Source organism: Sarcophilus harrisii, chromosome 1, assembly GCF_902635505.1.
Source record: "Sarcophilus harrisii chromosome 1, mSarHar1.11, whole genome shotgun sequence".
Lineage (NCBI taxonomy): Eukaryota > Metazoa > Chordata > Mammalia > Dasyuromorphia > Dasyuridae > Sarcophilus > Sarcophilus harrisii.
The window spans coordinates 217,267,752-217,290,776 of NC_045426.1; the positions used below are offsets into that span (position 1 = coordinate 217,267,752).

At 34.4% G+C, this 23,025-nt stretch overlaps 1 protein-coding gene across 7 annotated transcripts in view; it reads left to right on the forward strand.

The window, feature by feature from the left end:
* ZBTB5 (zinc finger and BTB domain containing 5) overlaps positions 1-23,025 on the forward strand; it is a 41,904-nt gene that overhangs the window by 13,398 nt on the left and 5,481 nt on the right. For 2 of the 7 annotated variants that reach the window (XM_031937098.1, XM_031937094.1), the window contains exon 3: positions 45-136. The exons of 1 other annotated variant lie outside the window; for it this stretch is intronic. Coding sequence is in view for 2 of the 6 variants with exons in the window: in XM_031937083.1 (XP_031792943.1) it covers positions 9,911-10,035 (125 nt within the window). In the remaining 4 variants the exon portion in view is untranslated. Of the gene's footprint in view, positions 1-44; positions 137-4,985; positions 5,014-5,106; positions 5,136-9,540; positions 10,036-20,754; positions 22,565-23,025 lie in introns of those variants that run through there. 4 more of the 7 variants (XR_004229321.1, XM_023497329.2, XM_031937083.1 and 1 more) reach the window with 4 other exon arrangements.

A 23,025-nucleotide genomic window follows, 5' to 3' on the forward strand; every position in this document is an offset into this window, starting at 1 on the left:
CTGGAACTCCTACTCTACAATTAACAAACTTCCTTTCATTTTAGACCTCTTCCTCTTCTGTTTCTTCCATCCGGCATTCACTGAGACCTGGCTCCCTTGGATGACACTACATTCCTGACGGTACTTTGTAGTACTGGTTAGTATTAGAGGCTTTTTTCTTTTAAATTACATGTTATCTTCTACATTTAAAATGTAAGGAACTTAAATACCAGAGACTGTTTTCACTTTTTCTTTGTATCTCTGTATTCTAGCACAGTTTTTGGCACATAGTAAGTAATTAATAACTGCTTATCGGTTTAATGATAGAATGAGGCTCACTTTCTAAGGTTATATCCTTGTACCGTGTCCCATCATATCTTAAAAATTCTAATCTTTTCAACCAAACTGACATTTTTTTTCTAACAGTGGATTTCCTGATATATGTTAGCATGATTTATGCTTATGTGTGTTGTGTGCCAAGAAAGCCCTCTTAAATTAACACAGTAAGTAGTAGTATAAGAATATACATAACACTGAATCACTTTGTTCCTAGAAAAACTAAGCCAGGATCCAGGAGACCTGAGGAAATCAGCAATAAATTTGGGATAGGACATTTTTTAAAAACCACCTGATTGAGGCAATCAGATAACACAGTAATTAGAGCACCGGCTCTGGAGTCAGCAGGACCTGAGTTCAAATCCAACCTAAGATACTTAATACTTCTTAGGTATGTGACCCTGAGCAAGTCACTTAACCCCAATTGCCTTAAAAAAAAAAGAAAACAAACCTGATTTTTGAGATGATTTATGCTAGCTTAAATTGTTTGTCATGATGTAGTATTTTATTTTATTTTATTTTATTTTATTTTTTTTTTAATTTAATAGCCTTTAATTTACAGGATATATACATGGGTAACTTTACAGCATTAACAATTGCCAAACCTCTTGTTCCAATTTCACCTCTTACCCCCCCACCCCCTCCCCTAGATGGCAGGATGACCAGTAGATGTTAAATATATTAAAATATAAATTAGATACACAATAAGTATACATGACCAAAACGTTATTTTGCTGTACAAAAAGAATCAGACTCTGAAATATTGTACAATTAGCTTGTGAAGGAAATCAAAAATGCAGGTGTGCATAAATATAGGGATTGGGAATTCAATGTAATGGTTTTTAGTCATCTCCCAGAGTTCTTTTTCTGGGTATAGCTAGTTCAGTTCATTACTGCTCCATTAGAAATGATTTGGTTGATCTCGTTGCTGAGGATGGCCAGGTCCATCAGAACTGGTCATCATATAGTATTGTTGTTGAAGTATATAATGATCTCCTGGTCCTGCTCATTTCACTCAGCATCAGTTCGTGTAAGTCTCTCCAGGCCTTTCTGAAATCATCCTGTTGGTCATTTCTTACAGAACAGTAATATTCCATAATATTCATATACCACAATTTATTCAGCCATTCTCCAACTGATGGACATCCATTCAGTTTCCAGTTTCTAGCCACTACAAAAAGGGCTGCCACAAACATTCGTGCACATACAGGTCCCTTTCCCTTCTTTATAACATGATGTAGTATTTTAAAAACACTATTTAAAAGCAAAATAAACTTGGTTTGCATTTTAAAAATAGGCAAAAATTGTTATATTTGCTGTTTTTTAAATAATATTTTTCCTAATTATATGTAAAAGCAATTTTAGCATTCATTTTTAAATTTTGAGTTCCAAATTTTCTCTGTCCTTTTCTTCTTTCCGTGAGAATAAGCCATTTCAATTGTTAATGCTGTAAAGTTACCCATGTATATATCCTGTAAATAAAAGGCTATTAAATTAAAAAAAAAAAAAAAAAAAAAAAAAAAAGATCTATAGACAGAAAGCCCATCTGCAAATTGTCAGGCGGGACTTAACTCACAGACAAAGAAAGGCTCAATTTATGAGTTAATTAAGAACAAACAAGCCAGTGTATTTTTATTAACTTGAAAAACTATAGTTATTTGGTTTCTGTTATTGGTACTTAAAGTGTCTGGGTTTTAATTTCTTTCTTTTTTAAAACCTCTGTAAATCAATAAAAGAGATTTTTATAAAAAAAAAAAAAAAAAAAGAGAATAAGCCATTTAATATAGTTTATATATGTGCAGTCACATAAAACATTTCCATATTAGTCATGTTGTGAAAGAAGAAACAGACCCAAAAGCCCATAAAAAAATAAAGTGAAAAATATAATACTTTGATCAACATTCAGAATTCTACCCATTCTTTCTCTGGATGTGGATAGCATCTTTCATCATGAATCCTTTGGAATTGTCTTAGATCACTGTATTGCTAAGAATAGTAAAGTCATTCACAGCTGATCATCATAGAGCATTTCTGTTACTATATATAATGTTGTCCTGGTTCTGTTCTCTTCACTTTGTATCCGTTTGTATAAGTCGGGTCTTTCTGAAATCATTCACTTGTCATTTTTTATATCATAATAGTATTCTGTCACAATCATACACCATAACTTGTTCATCCATTCCCCAATTGATGGACCATCTCCTCAATTTTTAATACTTTGCCACCACAAAAAGAGCTGTTATTGTTCAAATAGGTCCTTCCCCTTAGCCCTTTTTAAAAAAATCTCTTTGAGGTACAGATTTTATATACCACCTGAGAGTACCTACCTGGATGAGTTATATGTGTTATATTGGGTAGAGCACTGGCTCTGGGATTTAGGAGGATCTGAGTTCAAATGTGACCAAAAAGTCAGATAATGTCTTAGTGTGACACTAACTCTGTAACCCTAGGCAAGTCACTTAATCTTGGTTGCCTTAGCCCTGCCCCATCCCCCCCAAAAAAATTAGAAAAGAGGAGTATTTACTACCTACCTGATCATGGCTATGAGAAGTTCCTGATCTGGTTCTCTTCTAACTTCATATGCTATAAGCTTTAATTTCATTCATTTCATATACTCATTTTGAGTGTCTTATTGTATGTTATATATCAATCTAATCCAAATTTATTAGAAACATAACTTTGCCCATATAAAGCTGCATTCCTCTAATGGTACATGAATTGGCAGCCAACACAGTGTACTATATGTACCAATTATGGTATATTTGCTGCAATTTACTTTGAAGATTCAGGGATTGGTTACCATTTGATGTCTGTAGGTCACCTTTTATTGTTGTCTGACTTTTATAAAAGTTAATTCTTCTTTAAGTGCAAGGGCCAATAATTTTACAATTTTAAGGATAGTTACATTACTCCTCCCCTCGAAAAAACTTCTAGACAGACTCAAGATAGCATAATCCAAAAGGGAATCTTTAGATACTATAGGAGTTTTGAGAAGGGAATATTCACCAACATCTATGATGATTGAATAAACTGTGAAGAAGGATATAATTTGAATTTGTTTTTTTGTAGTATTTGCTAAATGGAGAGATTGTTGGTCATTCTAATAAAAAGGACAAAACCTGACTTTTTCTTGCCTTTTGAAAAGGGTTGGTTGAGGGTTTACTTTAGAGCATAGTTGGAAATAGGCTGAGAACAGACTATATTTTATTGCTTAATAGAGTTAATTCAGATGAATAAATATTGATTAATCTGGAATCTAAGGAGTTTAGTCAGACCAGAGACTAGAGACTACCGTTTGTTATATGTCAAATCAGTCATGTTATGATTTTTTATAATTTTGTCTGAATTTTGGTTCCAAGAGATGTGAAACACTTGATTAGGTAAACATCATTTGCCCTCTTTCTCCAATTTCTTTTTTTTTTTTTAATTTTCAATAGTATTTTATTTTTTCAAATACATGGAAAGATAGTTTTCAATATGCATTTTTCTAAGACTTTGTTTTCCAAATTTTTTACCCTCCCTCCCTTTCTCCCCCCTTCCAAAACAGAAAGCAATCTCATATAGGTTAAATATGTGAAGTTCTTTTAACATTTCCATATTTGTCATGTTGTGCAAAAAAAATCAGACCAAAAGAGGAAAAAACACAAGAAAGAAACAAACATGAAACTACTATGCTTTGATCCATATTCAGGCCTGATAGTTCTTTCTCTGGATGTGATTGGCATTTTCCATCCTAAGTCTTTTGGAACTGCCTTGAATCACTGCATTATTGAGAAGAGTCAAGTTCATCACAGTTGATCATCATATAATTTTCTTGTTGCTGTGTAGAATTTTCTCTTGGTTCTGCTCACTTCACTGAGTATCTGTTTAAGTCTTTACAGGCTTTTCTGAAATCAATCTGCTCATCATTCCTTATAGAAAAATAATATTCCATTATATTCATATAGCAAAACTTATTCAGCTATTCACCAACTGATGGCCATCCGCTCAATTTCCAGTTCCTTGCCATTATAAAAACAGCAGCTACAAACATTTTTGCACATGTGAGTCCTTTTCCTTCTTTTAATGGTGATTTTGGGATACAAACCCAGTAGTGAGACTACTGGATCAAAGGGTATGCACAGTTTTATAGCCTTTCAGATATAGTTCCAAATTGTTCTTCAAAATGGTTGGATCCTCATCTACAATTTATTTTCTCTATTTCTCTTCTTTCTTGGCAATTGGGATTAAGCAACTTTCTCCGAGTCACACAGCTGGAAAGTATTAATTGTCTGAGGTTAGATTTGAATTTGGGTCTTCCTTGATTCTAGGGCCACTGTTCTATTCACTGTGCCATCTAACTGCTCCCCCCCCCATTTTTTTTTAATTAAAGCTTTTTATTTTCAAAAGATATGCATGGGTAATTTTTCAATACTGACCCTTGCAAAACCTTGTGTTCCAAATTTTCCCCTATTTCCCCCCATCCCCTTCCCTAGCTAGCATGTAATCCAATATATGTTAAAACATGTTAAAAAATAAATGTATGCATATTTATACAATTATCTTGCTGCACAAGCAAAATCAGATCAAAAGAAAAAAAGAAGAGAAAGAAAACAATGCAACCAAACAACAACAAAAAGTGAAAATGCTATGTTGTTAACCATACTTAAGTTCCCTCTCTCTGGGTGTAGATGGCTCTCTTCGTCACAAGATTTTTGGAACTGCCTTAATCATCTCATTGTTGAAGAGAGCCACGGGTTCATCAGAATTGATCATGTATAATCTTGTTGCTGTGTACAAGGATCTCTTGGTTCTACTCATTTCACTGAGCATCAGTTCATGTAAGTCTCTTTAGACCTTTTGAAATCATCCTGCTAATCATTTCCTATAGAATAATAATATTCCATAACATACATATATCATAACTTAATTGAGTCATTCTCCAGCTTGATGGGCATCTGTTCAATTTCCCGTGTCTTTTTTTTTTTTTCCTACTGAGGCAATTGGAGTTTAGTGACTTGCCCAGGGTCACACAGCCAGGAAGTGTTAAGTGTCTGAGACCATATTTGAATTCAAGTCCTCCTGACTTCAGGGCTGGTACTCTATCCACTGCACCACGTAGCTGCCCCAATTTCCAGTTTCTTGCCACTTCAAAAAGCTGCCCCCAATTTCTTAATAAAATCTTTTGCTTTGCTTTTATATATATATATAAAAGAAAAGATCATAATTCAAAGATTTCTTATATTTTAAAAACAAGCTGATTATTTTGTGTGGTTGATAAGGGAATAAATTAAGGTAGCAATATATGAATATTTTAAACACTTAAAGCAGTCTAAAAGAAATTAATAGTCTTAACTGTGACTTTTTTGTAAATTTCCTTCAAGAAAAATATCACTTTTTCCTTGACAATTTTTGGTGTTTCTAACCCTAACTTCCATTGTTGATGAATGCAATCTTTGTTTGAATTATTTTTTTCTTTCCCCAGTATTCATTACTCATTTTTATTTCTATGCTTTTGCTTTCTCAGTCTAAAAGCCCTTCTTTCTTTCTGTAACTAATCTTTTAAAAATTTTTTTATTTTTTATTATGAATTTAAAAACAACCAGCAATTATTTCAAAATAAAAAAAGAAAATAGTAAAAGTACTAAAGCCTATTACAGTTCTTAATTAATTTTAAATTTAAAAATATATGTTCAGTTCCATATTTTCTCCTTTCTACTACCCCTCCCCCACACATTGAGAAGACAAGAAATATGCTACCCATTATATATATGAAGTCATGTAAAATATGTATTTCCACATTTGCCACATTGCCCAAAGAATAAGGCAAGAAAATTAAAATGAAAAAATATGCTCCAGTCTGTTTTCAGAGTATATCACTTCTTTCCCTGGAAATTAGTAACATTTTTTTGTCATGGGTCCTTTGGAATTTTTGTAGATCATTTAATTGGTCAGAGTTTAGAATTTTGCAGGTGATTGTTGTTTCAAATTTGCTAATTACTTTTTGTACTTCCATTCCCCATATAAACTTTTAAATTTATATTTGCTAGTTATTACCTTGAAATTTAAAAGACTTTTTTTCTAGAAACTTTTCAAAAGCAATTATTTTGCTAGTCACTAAATTGTAAGAGCCATAGATGTTTAGAGCTGTAGAGAACTTAGAAATCATGTAATCTGGTACCTTGTTATTGAGTCTCAGAGAGCACAAGAAAGGGCAAGTATTTTGTTTAATATCACTCATCTAATAAGTGGTAGAGCTGGTATTCAGTTCAATTTCTTCTAAAAAGAAATCTGGTGTTGTTGAGAGAAAGAGAGAGAGGGAAGGAGGGAGACAGATTGAGAAAGATTGAGAGTGAGAGACAGAGAGAGAGGGAATTTTTATAAAATTTTTAAGTATTTAAATAGATTTAAAATGTTTTCATCATATAGAATAGTCTCATTGCCCTTCTCAGCTATTTCTTGCCTTAGTTTTTTTTCCAGAGATATCTTTAGATCAGTTTTGATGAGATGCAAATGATGAGGTGCGAGAATTGAAAGAGATCCCTTAACAGCAATGGGATCCCCTTGTCTGGTGGCAGGCTTTGAGAAAGAATTCGCAAACCCCAATGAATACAGGCATGAGGTTTGTGGCAGAGAATGGGATTTAATTACACTAAGAAGCCAGCTTGCCAGGAAGACAGACTTCTTAGTGAGTAAGGAATATAGCAAAGGTGGGTTACCCTGAGAAGAAAAAAATCTTCATCAGTGAGCAAGGTCCTGTTAGGACCTCTGCGAATATAGGTTTGACCAACCCTTGGTTATATCTGGTTCACCTTGTCCTAGAGCAGTTTAAGCCACTCAGTAGAGGACTATGAATTGAATGAGATCCAATTGAATGAGATAACTGAGAGTTTCAGGCCCAGAGAGGTTCAGAGGGACTTAATCTTCAATTCAATAGAGAGTGGTAATTTACTTCCTTGGCCAAGATCTCCAATTGAATGAAATTACTTAGATGTTTCCCTTCTGTCTATAAAGGGACAGAAGCTCTCCCAGGGGAAAGCTTTGAAACACCGAATCACCTTTCTCTCATAGATTAAAGGGGACATAGTTTCAGCCCCCCCCAAAGGTTAAAGGGGACACAATTTATATTGTTTTACCTTATGAACTTTAAAACCAGAGCTCACCATCTCACTTAATGTTTTGTTTATTTCCTAGAAGAGATGTGATGACAGTTTGGAAAGTATTTATGCAAGTTTAAACTAATAACAAAGTTGTGTATAACAATGCTATTAATAACATAGGCATCTTAATCTTCTTTTGTAGAAGTAAATTATCTAAAATGGTGATAGCCTTTCCAAACACAATGGAAGTATTTTGTTTAGTTTTGGTTAACAAATTACACCATATTCTTTTTCTTGGTAGCCTTATCAGGCCCTATGGGTTTAATTAGAATCACTATGCTGATGACAAGATCATCTACAAATCCAACTATAGGTTCTTTCTTGAGATCCAATCACCCATTACCAATTGCATATTGGACATTTTGAACTTATTTATTCTGTTGCTTCTTTAAACTCAGCATATCCAGGACAGAATCCAAAGCCCATCTTTCTCCTGTAGTTATTTTTTTGTCTAGAGCACCCTCATTTTTCCAATCTGTTTATCTATGACTTTATTTTTCCTCACTTCTGTGTATCTGGTCAGTAGACAGATCTTGCTGTTTGTTTCTCCACAGTATCTCTCACTTTTGACCTTTTTTTCTCACTCAATCCACTTCCATATTGATTCCATTGTAGTCCTTGTTGGCCTTCTTGTCTCAGGTCTCCTACTTTATTCCACACTGCTGCCAGAATGTTTTTCTTGAAACATACATTTGACCATGTCACTTCCCTGCTTAGAACTCAAATCTTCCCTATTGCCTCAAATATATCACTGCTTTTAAAAAAGTTTTTAGCAGGACCTGGCTTTAACTTATTTTTCCATCTTCATTGTACATTATTCTCCTCTTGTGTTTTTTGGTCCAGCCTAATTGAACATTCTCTCTTTCCAATTTATAATACCTTTTTCTGGACTGATCCTGGTGACTGGAATGCACTCTCAGCATCTTTCCTTTCCTCAAGAGGAAGCTTAGACATCAAAAAGTTTTTCATGATCCTCTTGACTTTGCCTTCCTCTTCAACTACCTTGTATTTAGCTAACTTATTTTTATTTTCTTTTTATTCTGTATATATGCTTCTGTTAAAGATCTTAGCTTAAAAAGGCCAAGGTCTCCCAGTTGCATTCATGACCATCTTCACTTGTTCTCATCTATATCTTGCCTCAGGACTTGGAACACTTCAAGGGAGAGTGTGAAGCTGGAGACCTTGCATAGCCCTTCCTCGCTTAAATCCAATTCACTTGTATGCCATGGCATCACCTCCCTGATGTCATTGTCCTCCTCTTCAAGAATGAAGGGCTAAAAACAATCTAAATAGATATTTGGCTTTCCCTTTAGAATGTAAGCACCTTGTGAACAGGGTTTTTTTTTTTTTTTGTTTTTTTTTTTTTTTTCTTTAGCACCTAGTACTGTGAGCTTAATAAAAATGTTGATTAACATTGAGAAAATAGACTGCCTCAAGAAGAAGTTAAATAGGCTCTTTGGCAAACTTAGTTATGTCAAATAAGGATTGATTGAAAGAGTCAAAGAACTAGAAATGTTAGAGAAACTTAGGAACATTTATAGCTATAGCCCCTTAAGATTTGTAAAACATTTTACATGTTATCTTATTTAATTCTCACAACACTGAGATAGGTGTTACGGTTACTATTCTCATTTTACAGATGAGAAAACTGAGATTGAAAGAAGTGACTTGCTCAGGGTCATACAACTAGTTGTATCTGATTTTGAATTCAGGTCTTCTGACTCTTTAAGTCAGTATCCTACCTGGTAGCCACCTAGCTTCCTCTACTAGGTTTTTGAAAGTCTGCCAATTGAAACAATTGGGATTGAATATATTTTGTATGGCTCTTAAGAAGGGAACTAATAATAATACATGGTAATTATTAATAGATATTGTTTTAACATAAAGAAGTACGACCCTTATCCCCTGTAAGTGTTCTAATTGGTCTCTTCTAGTTTTACCCCTTTTTATTTATTTTATTTATTATTATTATTATTATTTTTTTTTTTTGCTGAGGCAATTGGGTTAAGTGACTTGCCCAGGGTCACACAGCTAGGAAGCATTAAGAATCTGAGACCAGATTTGAACTCAGATCCTCCTGACTTCAGGGCTGGTGCTCAATCCACTGTGCCACCTAGTTGTCTCATTTTATCCCTTTTTAGACTGCCATACAACGGCCAAATTTATATACCTAAGACCTGTTCAGATTTGACCCTGTTCAGAAATCATCAGTTAGGACTTTATTGCTTCTGTATAAATATAAAATACCTTGGCTTGACATTTACTTTTCCAGATAATCATATTACTTCCCTTCATGTACCCTTTTCTTGCCAAATTGGCCAACTGGCTGTTCCCTAAACTTGCCATCTCCCATCTTTGTGTTGTTGCACAAATTGTCCCCCATGCTCGGACTGTACTTCCTCCTTACCTATACCATTTAAAATTCTTACTTTTCTTTAAGACTAAGATTAGATGTCATGTCCTACAGGAAACCTTTCCTGAATCTGATTAGATATAATTTTTTCTTTTCTATAGTACTATACTTTGTTCCATCTCATTGGTATGGGAAACTCCCTGGTGAGAAAAATACCAGTGTAAACAGGTAACTGTCATGCCACTTCACAGTCTTAAAAGATTTACAATTAGCTTCCTATTCCAAGAACAAAATTTTCTCTATTATTACTATTCTACCATACTGAGAGGTTGTAATTTGCCCAGAATCACAAAACCAGTATGTTAAAAATGGGACTTAAATTCAAGTTCTTTTGACTTGAGGCTGTTTCTGTGTCCATGATGCCATGCTGCTTAAAAATTTTAAATATATATGTATAGTTCAACTTTGCTGCACTTCTAAAGGCCTGAGAATATAGCATAGGATATAACTACAGAAATATCCAGTTCAGGAATATCCTGAGGGAAATACAATCAGAGAGAAAGAAATCTATAGAAATAAGGTTAACATTAAAGGTTGTGATAAAAGATTAAATTATAGGCCTAGGACAGGGGTAGAAATAATATATAATATAGATGTGCTCCAGGTATTTTGAAAATAGGGTTTTTTTGGTTTGTTTTTGACTATTTTTTCCAGTTACATGTAAAAACAATTTATAACATTTGTTTTTAAAATTTTGAGTTTAAATTTCTCTCCCTTCCATCATTGAAAAGGCAAGCAGTTTGATATAGGTTGTACATATGTAATCATGCAGAACATTTTCTATTAAGTTGTGAAAGAAAAGAAAAAACCCAAACCCCACTGAAAAAGTAAAAAGTACTATGCTTAAATATTCATTCACATTCCATCAGCTATTTCTTTGGAGGTAGATAGCATTTTTTCATCATAAGTTTTTTGGAATTGTCTTGAATCTATGTATTGCTGAGAATTAAATCATTCATAGTTCATCATCATACCGTATTGTAGGTATTGTGTACAATGTTTTTCTGGTTCTACTCATTTCACTTTTCATCAACTCATTTACGTCTTCCCAGGTTTGCAGAGAGAAATAATTAACTAACACAATTTCATATAAATAGTAACAATGCAAGATTTGAAGTCAAATATAAGGAGAACGAAAAGAATGGAGCCAATGAATAAGGGTATATTAAGAAAAAAAGTCAAGTTCATCTCCATATACATTGAAGACCAGAGCTATCTTTCAATCTGGTATAGGTTAAAGGTGTAATTTTTCCAATCACAGTGTATGACTGTGAGAACTGGATTTAAAGAAAGTGGAGCACTACAGGATGTTTTAAAATTGTGGTGCTGGGAGTCTCTTGGATAGGCAAGGAGATCAATTCAGTTAATTTAAAGAAATTCAGTAATGAAAAAAATGCAAATGAAGGTAGCCTAGCTATACCAGATCTAAAACTATATTATAAAACAGCAGACATCAAAACCATTTGGTACTAAGAAATTGAGTAGTTGATTAGTGGAATAGGTTAGGTTCACAAGACCACAATAGTCAATGACTATAGTTATCTAGTGTTTGACAAACCTGGAGATCCTGGCTTTTGGGATAAGAACTTCACTATTTGATAAAAATTGCTAGGAAAATTGCAAATTAGTATGGCAGAAATTAGGCATTAAACCACACCTAACACCCTATACCAAGATAAAGTTGAAATGGGTTCATGATTTAAACATAAAGAGTTAGATTATATAAGCAGATTAGAAGAACAAAAAATAGTTTACCTCTCAGATCTGTGGAGAAGGAAGGGATTTGTGGCCAAAGAACCTGGAGTGCATTATTGAATGCAAAATGGATAGTCTTGGTTATATTAAATTAAAAACAAAACTAATTCAGACAAGATTAGAAGGGAAGCAGTAAAATTGTGAAAAAAATTTTTACATTCAAGGATTCTAATAAAGGTCTCATTTTTAAAATATATAGAGAATTGACTCGAATTTATAAGAATTCAAGCCATTTTCCAGTTGATAAATGGTCAAAGGATAGGAAGTTTTCAGATGAAGAAATTGAAATCATTTCAAGTCATATGAAAAGGTGCTTTAAATCACTATTAATCAGAGAAATGCAAATTAAGACAACTCCGAGGTACCACACATATTTTTCAGATTGACTAAAATGACAGGAAAAGATAATGATGAATGTTGGAGGACATGTGGGAAAACTGGGACACTAATACATTGTTGGAGTTGTGAAGTGATCTAACTATTCTGGAGAGCAGTCTGGAACTATGGCCAAAAGGCTATGAAACTCTGCATACCCTTTGATCCAGCAGTGTCTCTACCGAGTCTGTATCCCAAGATCATAAAAAGGGGAAAAGGACCCATATGTGCAAAAATGTTTGTGGTAGCCCTCTTTGTAGTGGCAAGAAACTGGAAGCTTGTTGTGCTGTGGGAGCCACCTGCTAGAGGTCTAACTCAGATCTGTAGAATGGATCTCTTCATGTGAGAGGAGAATGATGATACAAGGAGACTGAGAGGCAGTTGCGTTCTCTGACCTCTCTCCTCTTCCCTCTTGCCTCCAATTTATTTCATTCCCAATCCCAAGCAATATCTGTGTTAGTAAAGGCTGCTTTGCAACTCCTTTAAGTGTTGTGATTTCCAGTGGAGGCAGTCAGAGAATTGACCTGCCCTTTCACTTAGGCAAGGTCCTTAACAATTACCCAGTTTTTGTTTTATAGGAGTGTGATTATTTTTTTCCCCACAGCATGGTCAGTAAGTTTATGCATTAGCTGTTATCTGAATACATATGCTAAGATATCTGAGTCTGCCTGCTAGGAAATGCAAAAAGCACTATAACAGGGGTTGAAGCTTGTGAGATGTCATGGAGGCAAACTTTCAAACAGAGAAGAGGATTGTAGTCAGAACAGACATTTAAATCTCTCATTAGTCTTCTGGCTTGGCCTTTTGATGTGTTGGCCTATTTAATTACCTCTACTAAAAAAAGTCTTACTGGGTCTCCTTTCCTTTTCTGGCGGGTTACCGAAGGAACTCTGGGAGGATCCTACTCACAAACAGCTCTTGGACACTGCTGCTTCTTTGTTGTGTTTCTTATGTCCCATGTTTGGGCTCCAAAATGTAGTGTTGAGGCTAGCTCTCTGGAGGATCTTGGGACCAGCCTTGGTTTGAGTGGAGGAATGAAGAAGGAGAGAACCAGGATGGTCAAGGATGGAGTGTCCTTATTTCAAATCCTCTCAGCCCTTAAATATCTCAGTACACTAAGCAAGTGCACTCTGTGCAAGTGCTAACTATAAGCACCCTGCTTTGATATGTAAATGCCTCTCTTTATAGTAAGTATCCCTTGCTTCCAAGTAGAACACATGGTCACACCCTCCCTGACTTCTCAGGAAGGGTGAGAGGCACCAAAGGGAGATGGGGAGCAAAGCCAGACATTGTCAGCAGGTTCCCTCTGGACTGAAGGGTCTTATACCTTGCCCAGAGTTCCCCCACTATCTGCCCTCTACAGAAACTGAATGGATGTCCTTTAGTTGGGGAATGAGTGATTAAATTGTGTGTATGAATGTTATGGAATATTATTGTTCTATAAGAAACGATCAGCAGGATGATTTCAGAGACCTGGAAAAACCTACATGAACTGATGCTAAATGGAGTAGAACCAAGAGAACATTGTACACAGCAACAAGAAGATTATAAGATGGTAAATCCTGATGGATGTGGCTTTTTTCAGCAATGAGGTGATTCAGGCCAATTTTAATAAATCTGTGATGGAGAGAGCTATCTGCACCCAGAGAGAGAACTGTGGGAACTGAGTGTGGATCAAAATATAGTATTTTCACTTTTTTTGTTGTAGGCTTGTTTTGTTTTCTTTCTCATTTTTTTTCCTTTTTGATCTGATTTTTCTTGTGCAGCATGATAAATGTGGAAACATGTATAGAAGAATTGCATGTTTTACATGTATTGAATTACTTGCTATCTAGGGGAGAGGGGGGTCTGTCGGAGGAAGGGAGGGAAAAATTTGGAACACAAGATTTTGCAAGAGTGAATGTTGAAAATTATGCATATGTTTTGAAAATAAAAAGCTTTAATCAAAAAATTAATTCTCTTTGTTGACTGAAAGGTTAACTACTGAGGCTGAAGCTTAAATACTTGGCCTTATAAAACTACCATTTATTTAAGCACTCAAAGCCAGAATTCATTGTTATCCTTCCCCTTGAATGTTAACCTTTTATTGTTGTCAGTAAAAAAAAAAAAATGAATACTATACAAAACTTTAGAAAATCAAAAGAAGCTTTTAAGCAAGATATAGTTTCCCTGTTTTTCTCTTTGAATTCAATTTATTGTTGTTTTTGCTTTGTTTGAGATCATGATGCTACCCCTGCTTTTTTTTTTTTTTTTTTTTTTTTTTTTTAAGTTCAGCTGAAGCATGACAGCTTCTACATTGGACCCTTATGCTTATTCTCTGTGCGTGTTTCTCTACTTCAAGTATGTTTCTTTTAAATAACATATTGTAGGATTCTGGTTTTTAGTTGAGATCATCCCATTCACATTCAGTGATGATTACTGTGCATTTCCTTCCATCCTGTTTTTCCCATCTATCCTTCTCTCTCTCTCTCTCTCTCATTTCACTTTGTCCTTGCTCAGAAATGTTTTGCTTGTGACTATTAGCTCCCTGAATCAGCACTTTTCTCTCCTCCTGTTTCTTGTCCCCCTCTCATCCTACCTCCCTGTAAAGTATATTTCTATATCCTACGGAGTATGTATGTAATTCCACCTCTTTCAGTCAATTTTGATGAGAGTCAGATTCAAGTATTGTATGCTTCCTCCTATCTTCCCCTTCATTGTAAAATCTTTCATGCCTTTTTTTTTTTTTTTTTGGGAGATAATTTACTCCATTCTATCTTTCCCTTTCCTTTTTTCCTAATACACTCCTCAGTTTATTTTTTTTAGATATCCCATCATGGTTAACTTATACCTGTACTCTATATGTATATTCCTTTCAACTGCCCTAATAATTATAAAGTCCTTAAGAATTAAGTGTCATCTTTCTATGTAGTAATATAAACAGTTTAATATTATTGTTGCCTTTCCTGTTTTATCTTTTCATGCTTCTCCAGAATCTAATTTGAAAGTCACATTTTTTGTTTAGCTCTGGTCTTTTTGGTAGGAATGCTTGAAAATTCTTTATTTTGTTAAATATCCATTTTTTCCCCTTGAAGGATTATACTGTTTTGTTCAGTAGATGATTGTTGGTTGATTATAATCCCAACTCCTTTGCCCTCTAGAATATCATATTCCAAATCCTCTATTCTTTTAATGTAGAAACTGCTAGATCTTGTGTTATTGTAGCACTATGATATTTAAATCATTTCTTTCTGACTGTTGCAATATTTTCTCCTTGATTTGGAAGTTCTGGAATTTGGCTATATCATTCCCCAAAGTTTTCAGTTTGGAGTCTCTGTCAGGAGGTGATTAGGTGAATTATTTCAATTTTAATTTTACCTTCTAGTTTTAAAGTATCAGGGCAGTTTTCCTGGGTAATTTCTTTCTTTCTCCCTCCCTTTCCTTCCTACCTTTTTTCTCTCCCTCTTTCCTTCCCTCCCTCTCCCTTCCTCTCTTCTTGACAGTTTTTTGGCTTGACAGTTGGAGTTCAGTGACTTGCCCAGGATCACATGGCTAATAAGTAAGTTCAAGTGTCTGAGATTTAAACCCAGGCCCTCCTGGCTTTATGGTTGATACTCTAGCCACCTAGCTGTCCTGATAATTTCTTGAAAGATAATTTCATCAAGGCTTTTTTCTTTTTTTTTAATCATGGTTTTCAGGCAGTCCAATAATCTTAAAGTATCTCTCCTTGATCTATTTTTTTGTTTTCTTCAGTGAATTTTTTGTACATCTTTTTCCATTTTTTGTGCTTTTCCAAGCTGTTGACTCATTTTTTGTTATTCTCTTGCATCACTCTCATTTCTTTCCCAATTTTTCTTCTATCTTTCATTTGCTTTTTAAAATTCACTTTGATCTATTTTGGGAATTGTTGGTCCTGACACCATTTCACCTTTTTCTTTAAGGTTTGCATATAGCTGTTTTGACACTGATGTACTTTTCTGAGTTTGTGTTTTGTTCTTTCCTGTCACCATAGTAACTTTCTATGGTTGGACTCTTTTGTTTTCATTTTTCATTTTTCTCATTTTTCCAGTCAAATTAGGTTCTGCTCTCCTTGTTTATGCTCTGGTCTGTGAGGAACTATAAGTATCATTTTCTGCCCTGAAACTGTCTCCAGTTCTCTCCCCTGTGGCTGTGAGTTCTAGTGTGCTAGTATTCCTCCTTACTGTGGGCCTGGGCGTTGGACCTACAAGCGAAATCCCTGTATGGGCAATGCAACAAATTTCTGCACTCAGTGCTGTCAATGAGATGCCTTTAATCTCTCCAGTTGTTCAGCCCTCTTATTATCTGTGGGCTAATAGCTTTGGAAGGTTCTGCTGACTGTGCCCTCAAGGCTGACTGTGCTAGTCTGTGCTCTACTCATATCCTAGTGAGTCAGACCATTCTTGTCAACTTTCTAAGCCAGAAAATTGTTTCACCCTGTCCTTTAGTTGGTTCTGCAGCTCCAGAATTTGAATTGGTTTAGTAGGGGAATTTGGGAGAATTCGGGAGAGTACCTCCCTTTACTCTGCTCTTTTGGCTCTGCCCCTCAAAAACAGGAGTTTTCATTGCAAAATGCTTTTTAGGAATATTTGAGGAATTTCATTTTACATTTTAAGAGTTAAAGGAATAATTGGTAAGTCTTAAATGTGAAAAATTTACATTTCCTTTCCTACCCCCTGAAGGGCATCTAGCAGATGCCTTGATAAAATCCTTGATAAAGCACCATATGAACATCAATTTTCAGATATTTCAAAGTCTTTCTCAAAAAGGGATTAGACTTGTAATATTTGGTCTCAACCAGGATAGCAAAGGTGGAAGTTACAAAGAGGGCAAATTTAAGTTTGAAATAGGAAGAAATTTCTCAACAATGAGTTATTAAGTAGGAAGGATTACCTTGGAAAGTAGCTAATTCTCCCTCATACAAGATCAAACAAAAGCTATAGGACTACTCATTGGATTGATATAGAGAGAATTCTCAGTTCAGAATAAAAAGAGTAAATTGCCTCTGAAGTTCCCTCCAACTCTGACATTCTATGATACGATAAAGCTGTATCATTCAGCTTGAAATACTTTAAGCTTTTTTCCTAATCTAACTAAAATTATAGAAATTCTGAGTTAGAAGGTTCTTAGTAGTTGAATATTCCTGAAAAAGAGTCTTCACTGCACAGTACTTGACAGATGGTCACCTTGCTTGAAGACTTCCAATGAAGATTTTAACAGTACAGTTCCATGGTCTGACTTTTGGTATTTAATGATTTGACATTGGATTAAAGGCTGGAGGAGCACAAAGGGAATGATTCTTTCATTTTGTTAGGAGAATGACTCTAGAGCTATTCAACTGTCAGCTTTTGTCCTTCGATCACATTTTCAAAACTGTTTTATTTAAATCTTAAAGGTTTTTTAAAAAATCCACCACCTTACTTATATTAAGAAGCAAAATTAAAGAATTTATCAGCTATGGTTGACAACATACACAGCATTCTGCATCTCTGATCCTTGAGTTTTTGATCCACAGAGTGAGGATAATTGAAGTGTCCCTCCAGTAACATTTATAGTGTGATTTTCTTATCTGGAAGTCTATACCAGTTACATGATTGCACTATACCACTGCAGTCATTTAAGTCTAGTATCTATTGTCCCTATCTCTGGTTCTGCTTTATGTAAACATTTAGCTTTTAGATTTTAACAAATTGCTTTGAACTGAAAAGTAGATAAGGCAAAAAACCAAAGACATAATAAAGTTTTTTGATCATCATAAAATTAGCTTCATTAAGATAATTACTAGCTATATGACCCTGGTTAAATCTTTTGACCTTAGTTTACCTTAATCCACTGGAAAAGGAAATGGCAAACCATTCCAATATCTTTGCCAAGAAAATATCATGGACGGTATTGACATACAATGGTCCATGGAATTGTGAAGAATGAGACATGACTGAATAACAAACATTAGCTTAACTGTTATTGCTCCAAATTAAAGATCTTTGTCCACTTTAGGTGTCTAATAAAATAAAGTTTAGCTTTGTACTTAAAAAAAATTTTTTTTTTAAAAATTAAATTTGATAATATCATTTGGATCATGCTCTTGTATTTAATAGTTGAATATAAAATCTTTATTGTAACTGTGGGTTATAACCTGTAGAGCTAGGATGTTTATGATTTATTAAATCATAATATTTATAATTTATAAATTTATTTATAAAGTTATTTATAATCACTGCTTTTTTTCATAGTGGCTAATATAAATCCATTAAGTTTATCTCAACCTTTTAGCTCAACCATTATTTCCTTTTTCTAAGGGGTTTAAGTTCATTTGGCAAATTTGTTGAGAACCTAGCTTTATTTACTAATTCTGGACCCTTGCATCAGTCCTAAAGATGATACGATTCATTCATTCTTGTGGGGAGAGGGAAGCAGCTGAGAAAATGATAGACAGGCTTCATTCTTGTGGATCCTTTTTTTTTTTTTTTTTTTTTTTTTTTTTTTTGGTTCTTTTCATTGTAAATATCTAAAGATTTATCACACATGAACACCTCAACATAGTGATATTTTTTGTGTGAGTAATCATATCTTTGAAGAAATTTGGGCTTTAATTTAGAAATTATATTGTAATGGACATAGTCAGAACATATGAATATTTAAATTTTGGTTTCTTTTGCACATAAGTATATGTAGAAATCATCCAATATCTAAACCTTTTTAGATTTTTGAATTTTGCTCCTCAGGTTTCATGTGTCTATATTTCTTTAATATTACTGCTTATTAGCTTATGCATTTTGTTAATGTCTATTAGGATTATTATTGAGGAGACTCCCAGAGTATTTGAAACAGGAATTATTTTTGAGGCTTAATCTCAAACTAGAAAATCCATAATTTATACATACATTTGAGAAATTAATTAGCTTAATATAGTGTTGATTGAAAGTAAAGCCTATAGACTATCTCTTTAGAGAGCTTTTCTTCAGAGGGCTTATCTCTTACTTTATTTTAACCTTAGGCACTACCTATTCACATGTTAAAATTATACTGGATTTCATTGTGTTATATAAAATATCTCAAATGATACCATTTTGGAAATGGCCAAAGATACATTTCTAAGTAATGATTATCTTAGCTGGGTATTTAGAGAGCTTTTGGTTATTAAGAAACTTTTTATAGAGACTATAGATAGAGCAGAGCCAAAAACTTTGTATTTTAGTTGTAAATGATATTTCAGGATCAGACTTCAGCTGAAATTTAAGTGTTTGTCCAGCTAACCTGTGCATTGTTTTAAATTCAGTTCTTAGTAATAACTTCCTTTTGTTCTCATAGATGATATTGAGCTCATTGATGCCCTATGTCCTTTAAGAAGAGTAGAAGAGTTTTACAAATTTTACAACAGTGAAGCTTGTAGTACAGTAGGTAGAATACTACATTTATGCAAAGAAACATAAAATGGTTAGAGAAATACATTATGCTGCTGTGTGAGTTCCAGGGAAGACCACGTAGGAAGTAGTATTTGAATTGAATTTTTAAGGATAGGTAGGTGTGAGAATTAAAGCAGTGTAACATTTAATAGAAAGTTGATCCTGGAGTTAGGCAGCCTTGGATTTTAATTCTGATTCAGATAGTGGCTTACTTAACCTCACTGGATTTTATACCTCTGAAAGAAAGATTTGGATTCTAAATCCCTTTCCAGTTCTTAATCTGTGATCCTTTAACTTCCACAAATAAAAGATTGTGGATGGGGGGGGGGGGGGAGATGAAATGCCTGAACAAAGATGCATTTGATAGAAAACAGTGAATAGATCATTTTGGTTTTAGTACAAAGAACATGATGGATAGTAGTAGATTCTGGCTGTTAAGGACCCTGGGATGGACCTCGGCTTTTCTGCAGACATCCATCCCAGTCCTGAAGTGATGGCTCTGTCAGCTTTCTCCTTTGTCTTGTTAACTTAATGTTTCCTAGTATTTCATGATAGAATCTTGAGATTAGCAAATATCCAGTGAACAAATTGCATAGCTCAGCCATCCCTGTATGTCCATAGGAAGAGAAGACATAAATATTAGAACTTTTATCTTGTCTACCAGCAAACCAACACCGTATAGCTTTTGGAGGATAGCAGATAGCTACAGAAGAGATTTTGTTATTGGAATGAACTCCCCTAGGGAGTATATTCAATCTTTATAAGACTTTATCTGGGGTTTTGCATCCATGTTTTGTTTTGTTTTTTTATAGATGTTAATATTATTTTCCCCTTAATAATAGCTTTTTATTTTCAAAATGTATGCAAATATAGTTTTTGACTTTGTGTTCCAAATTTTTCTCCCTCTGTTCCCTCATCCCCTTTCTTAAACAAGTAATCTATGTTATACATGTGTAATTCTTTTATATGTATTTCCATGTTTATCATACTACAGAAAAAAAAATCAAATCAAAAAGGAAAAAACAGGAAGAAAAAAGTAAACAATAAAAAAGGTGAAAATATTATATTGTGACCAAAATCAGTCTCCATAGTCCTCTTTCTGGATGCAGATAGGTCTCTTCATCACAAATGTATTGGAATTGGCCTGAGTCATCCCCACTGTTGAAAAGAGCCACATCCATCAGAGTTGATCACGTAATCTTGTGTACAGTGTGCAAATCTTGTATACAGTTGCTGTGTACAGTGTTCTCTTGGTTCTACTCCATGTGGCATCAGTTCATATAAGTTTCTCCAGACCTCTCTGAAATCATCCTGCTAATTGTTTCTTATAGAACTATAATAATCTACAACATTCATATGTCATGATTTATTCAGCCATTCCTCAACTGATGGGCATGCACTCAATTTCCATAGTATTACATATTTTAAGAAAGGCGATGACACACTGGAATTTGAAAGGACTAGAAATCATGTCATCTAGATTTGGTTTAAAAGTCCAATCAAAGCAAAGATTTAAAGATCTTTAGACTTCTTTTAGGAGATTTGTTCTATTTGACTTGGGGCCAGAAATAGAAGTAATGAGTGGAAGTTGCAAAAGCAGATATTTTTTACTCGTTAAAACTTTACAGTAGAATTATCCAAAAGTGAAATGGGTTGTTTCAGAAAAGTATTGAGTTCCCACAATTAATCTTCAAACAGGGCCTGTGACCAGTGTGGGGGGAATATCATGGAGAGGATTTCTTTTTAGGTCACTCTAAATTCTGAGATTCCATGATTATGTGTGATTGCAACAAAAGACAGTAAGTGCCTTGTTTGTTTCTGTTATAGTGAGCTATAAGTGGACAAACCTTGTCTCTTTGACTAGTATTTTCTACTTTATATCCCCTTTAGCTGTCTATCAGCTGGGAAAACTAAACAACAGGTTACAGGTTTTAAAATATAAGACCTTTTGACTTATAATTTCTGGTCTTTAAGCCCCTTGGGTTTCCTTCAATACTTCAGTATTGATTAGTGATCTGATCTTTGAACCAGTGATCTCTTTGATATAGGTCATTCTTTACATTAATGTAGTTTGTAACCCATTCATGCTTTTTAATCCTTTGCCTTTGTCCATATTTTCATATGGGTCTCCATAGAGGCTTCACTTAGTGTAGGCTTTCTTATATTTTGTGGATATCAGTGCATGCAGCATTGGGCTATCTCTTTGCTTGTTTTGACCACATAACCAGCTTGCCTCCTTTTTTGAACATTTTTCCTTTGCGATTTTCCACATGCCTGCTTTCTCATTTTTATGAGAATGACATACAGATAAGAGAGATCCTTAATGAATAGATGAAAAAGGGGCAGAGAGGCAGGCTTTCCTATGTGAAATTCTGTATCAGACCATACACTATTACCATTTTATAATTGACCAAAAGGTGCCAAGAAATACAAGATCCCATTGTCTTTGTTGTTTGATTATGCCTCCTCCCCTGCATTTGACTTGATAACACAAAATTCAGCCTTAAAGGCTATTCTCCAAAAAGGCCTTTCTTATGCATATATTAGGGTTACTCAAGTGTCCTTGATAAATGCAGTTATAAAGATAACTGTTCAACAACCCTCTTATTATTAATGTCAAATGAGGCATAAAACAGAGAGATGTATACTTGCCCTAGGTATTCACTACTGTCATGGAGTCTGTCCTGTGTAAAGGTCCAAATGGAAGGAAGGATTCCCTTGAGTTTAATTAAAAAATAGTCTGACTACTGTCTCAGCTGTGTAGTGTCATTATTTTCCATAAGCAATGAGACAGATTCAAGCTTGTGCCTCTATTTCTCTATTCCCTTGCCTTCACTCAGAAAAACTAAAACAATGAGAAAGCTATAGAGGGTTAGAAACCTGCCAGATGTGTTTTTGTTCCAGGATATTTTTGTCCTTTGTAGCTCCTCCTTGCTCTGGGGAGTCTCCATTGCTCCAAGAGCATTGGGGCAGAGAGTGTTGATGAAAAAGTGCATCTTTGGGGCTGCTGGTCCCCTTTCCTAACTGTTTATCTCAGGAAGGTTCTGTCACTGAGCTGTATCCAAGGACACAAAGACTTTGAATCAGCCAATCACAAAGTTCCCAGGAAAGGGGGAGGTTTCTGAGAACAGTATGCTCCACTAGTTTTCTGCTAAATTAAAGAGGTGAGAATCCACAGTTCTCTAGGTCTAAATTTGACATCATAAAACAATCTTTTCTTAAACAGTCATGTATGATTTAGTACTACTGTTAGTTTTAGTTGCTGCTTGTTTAAAACTTACTTGAAAAGTTTGGATGTTAGGGAATTTTTAATTTGTCTCTTGGTCTTTATCATCAATTTTTGGTTCCTCTTTATTTTATCTTTTATTCAGTTCCAGGCTAATAGAGAAAATCTTTTGAATTTTTTAAACACTATCTCAAAGCCTATTTCATATCATCAAAAAATGTATCTCTAAAGCAAAGTTCTTTGGGTTTATTTATGTATTAATAAGCATTATTCTAACAGAAAAGTTTCAACCAATAACTTAAAAACATAACATGGAGAGTGGGAAACAATATTTGGATAGCCTATGGATTTATTCACCAGTTTTTGTACACTTGACTACACTGACAGCTAAATTTGTGT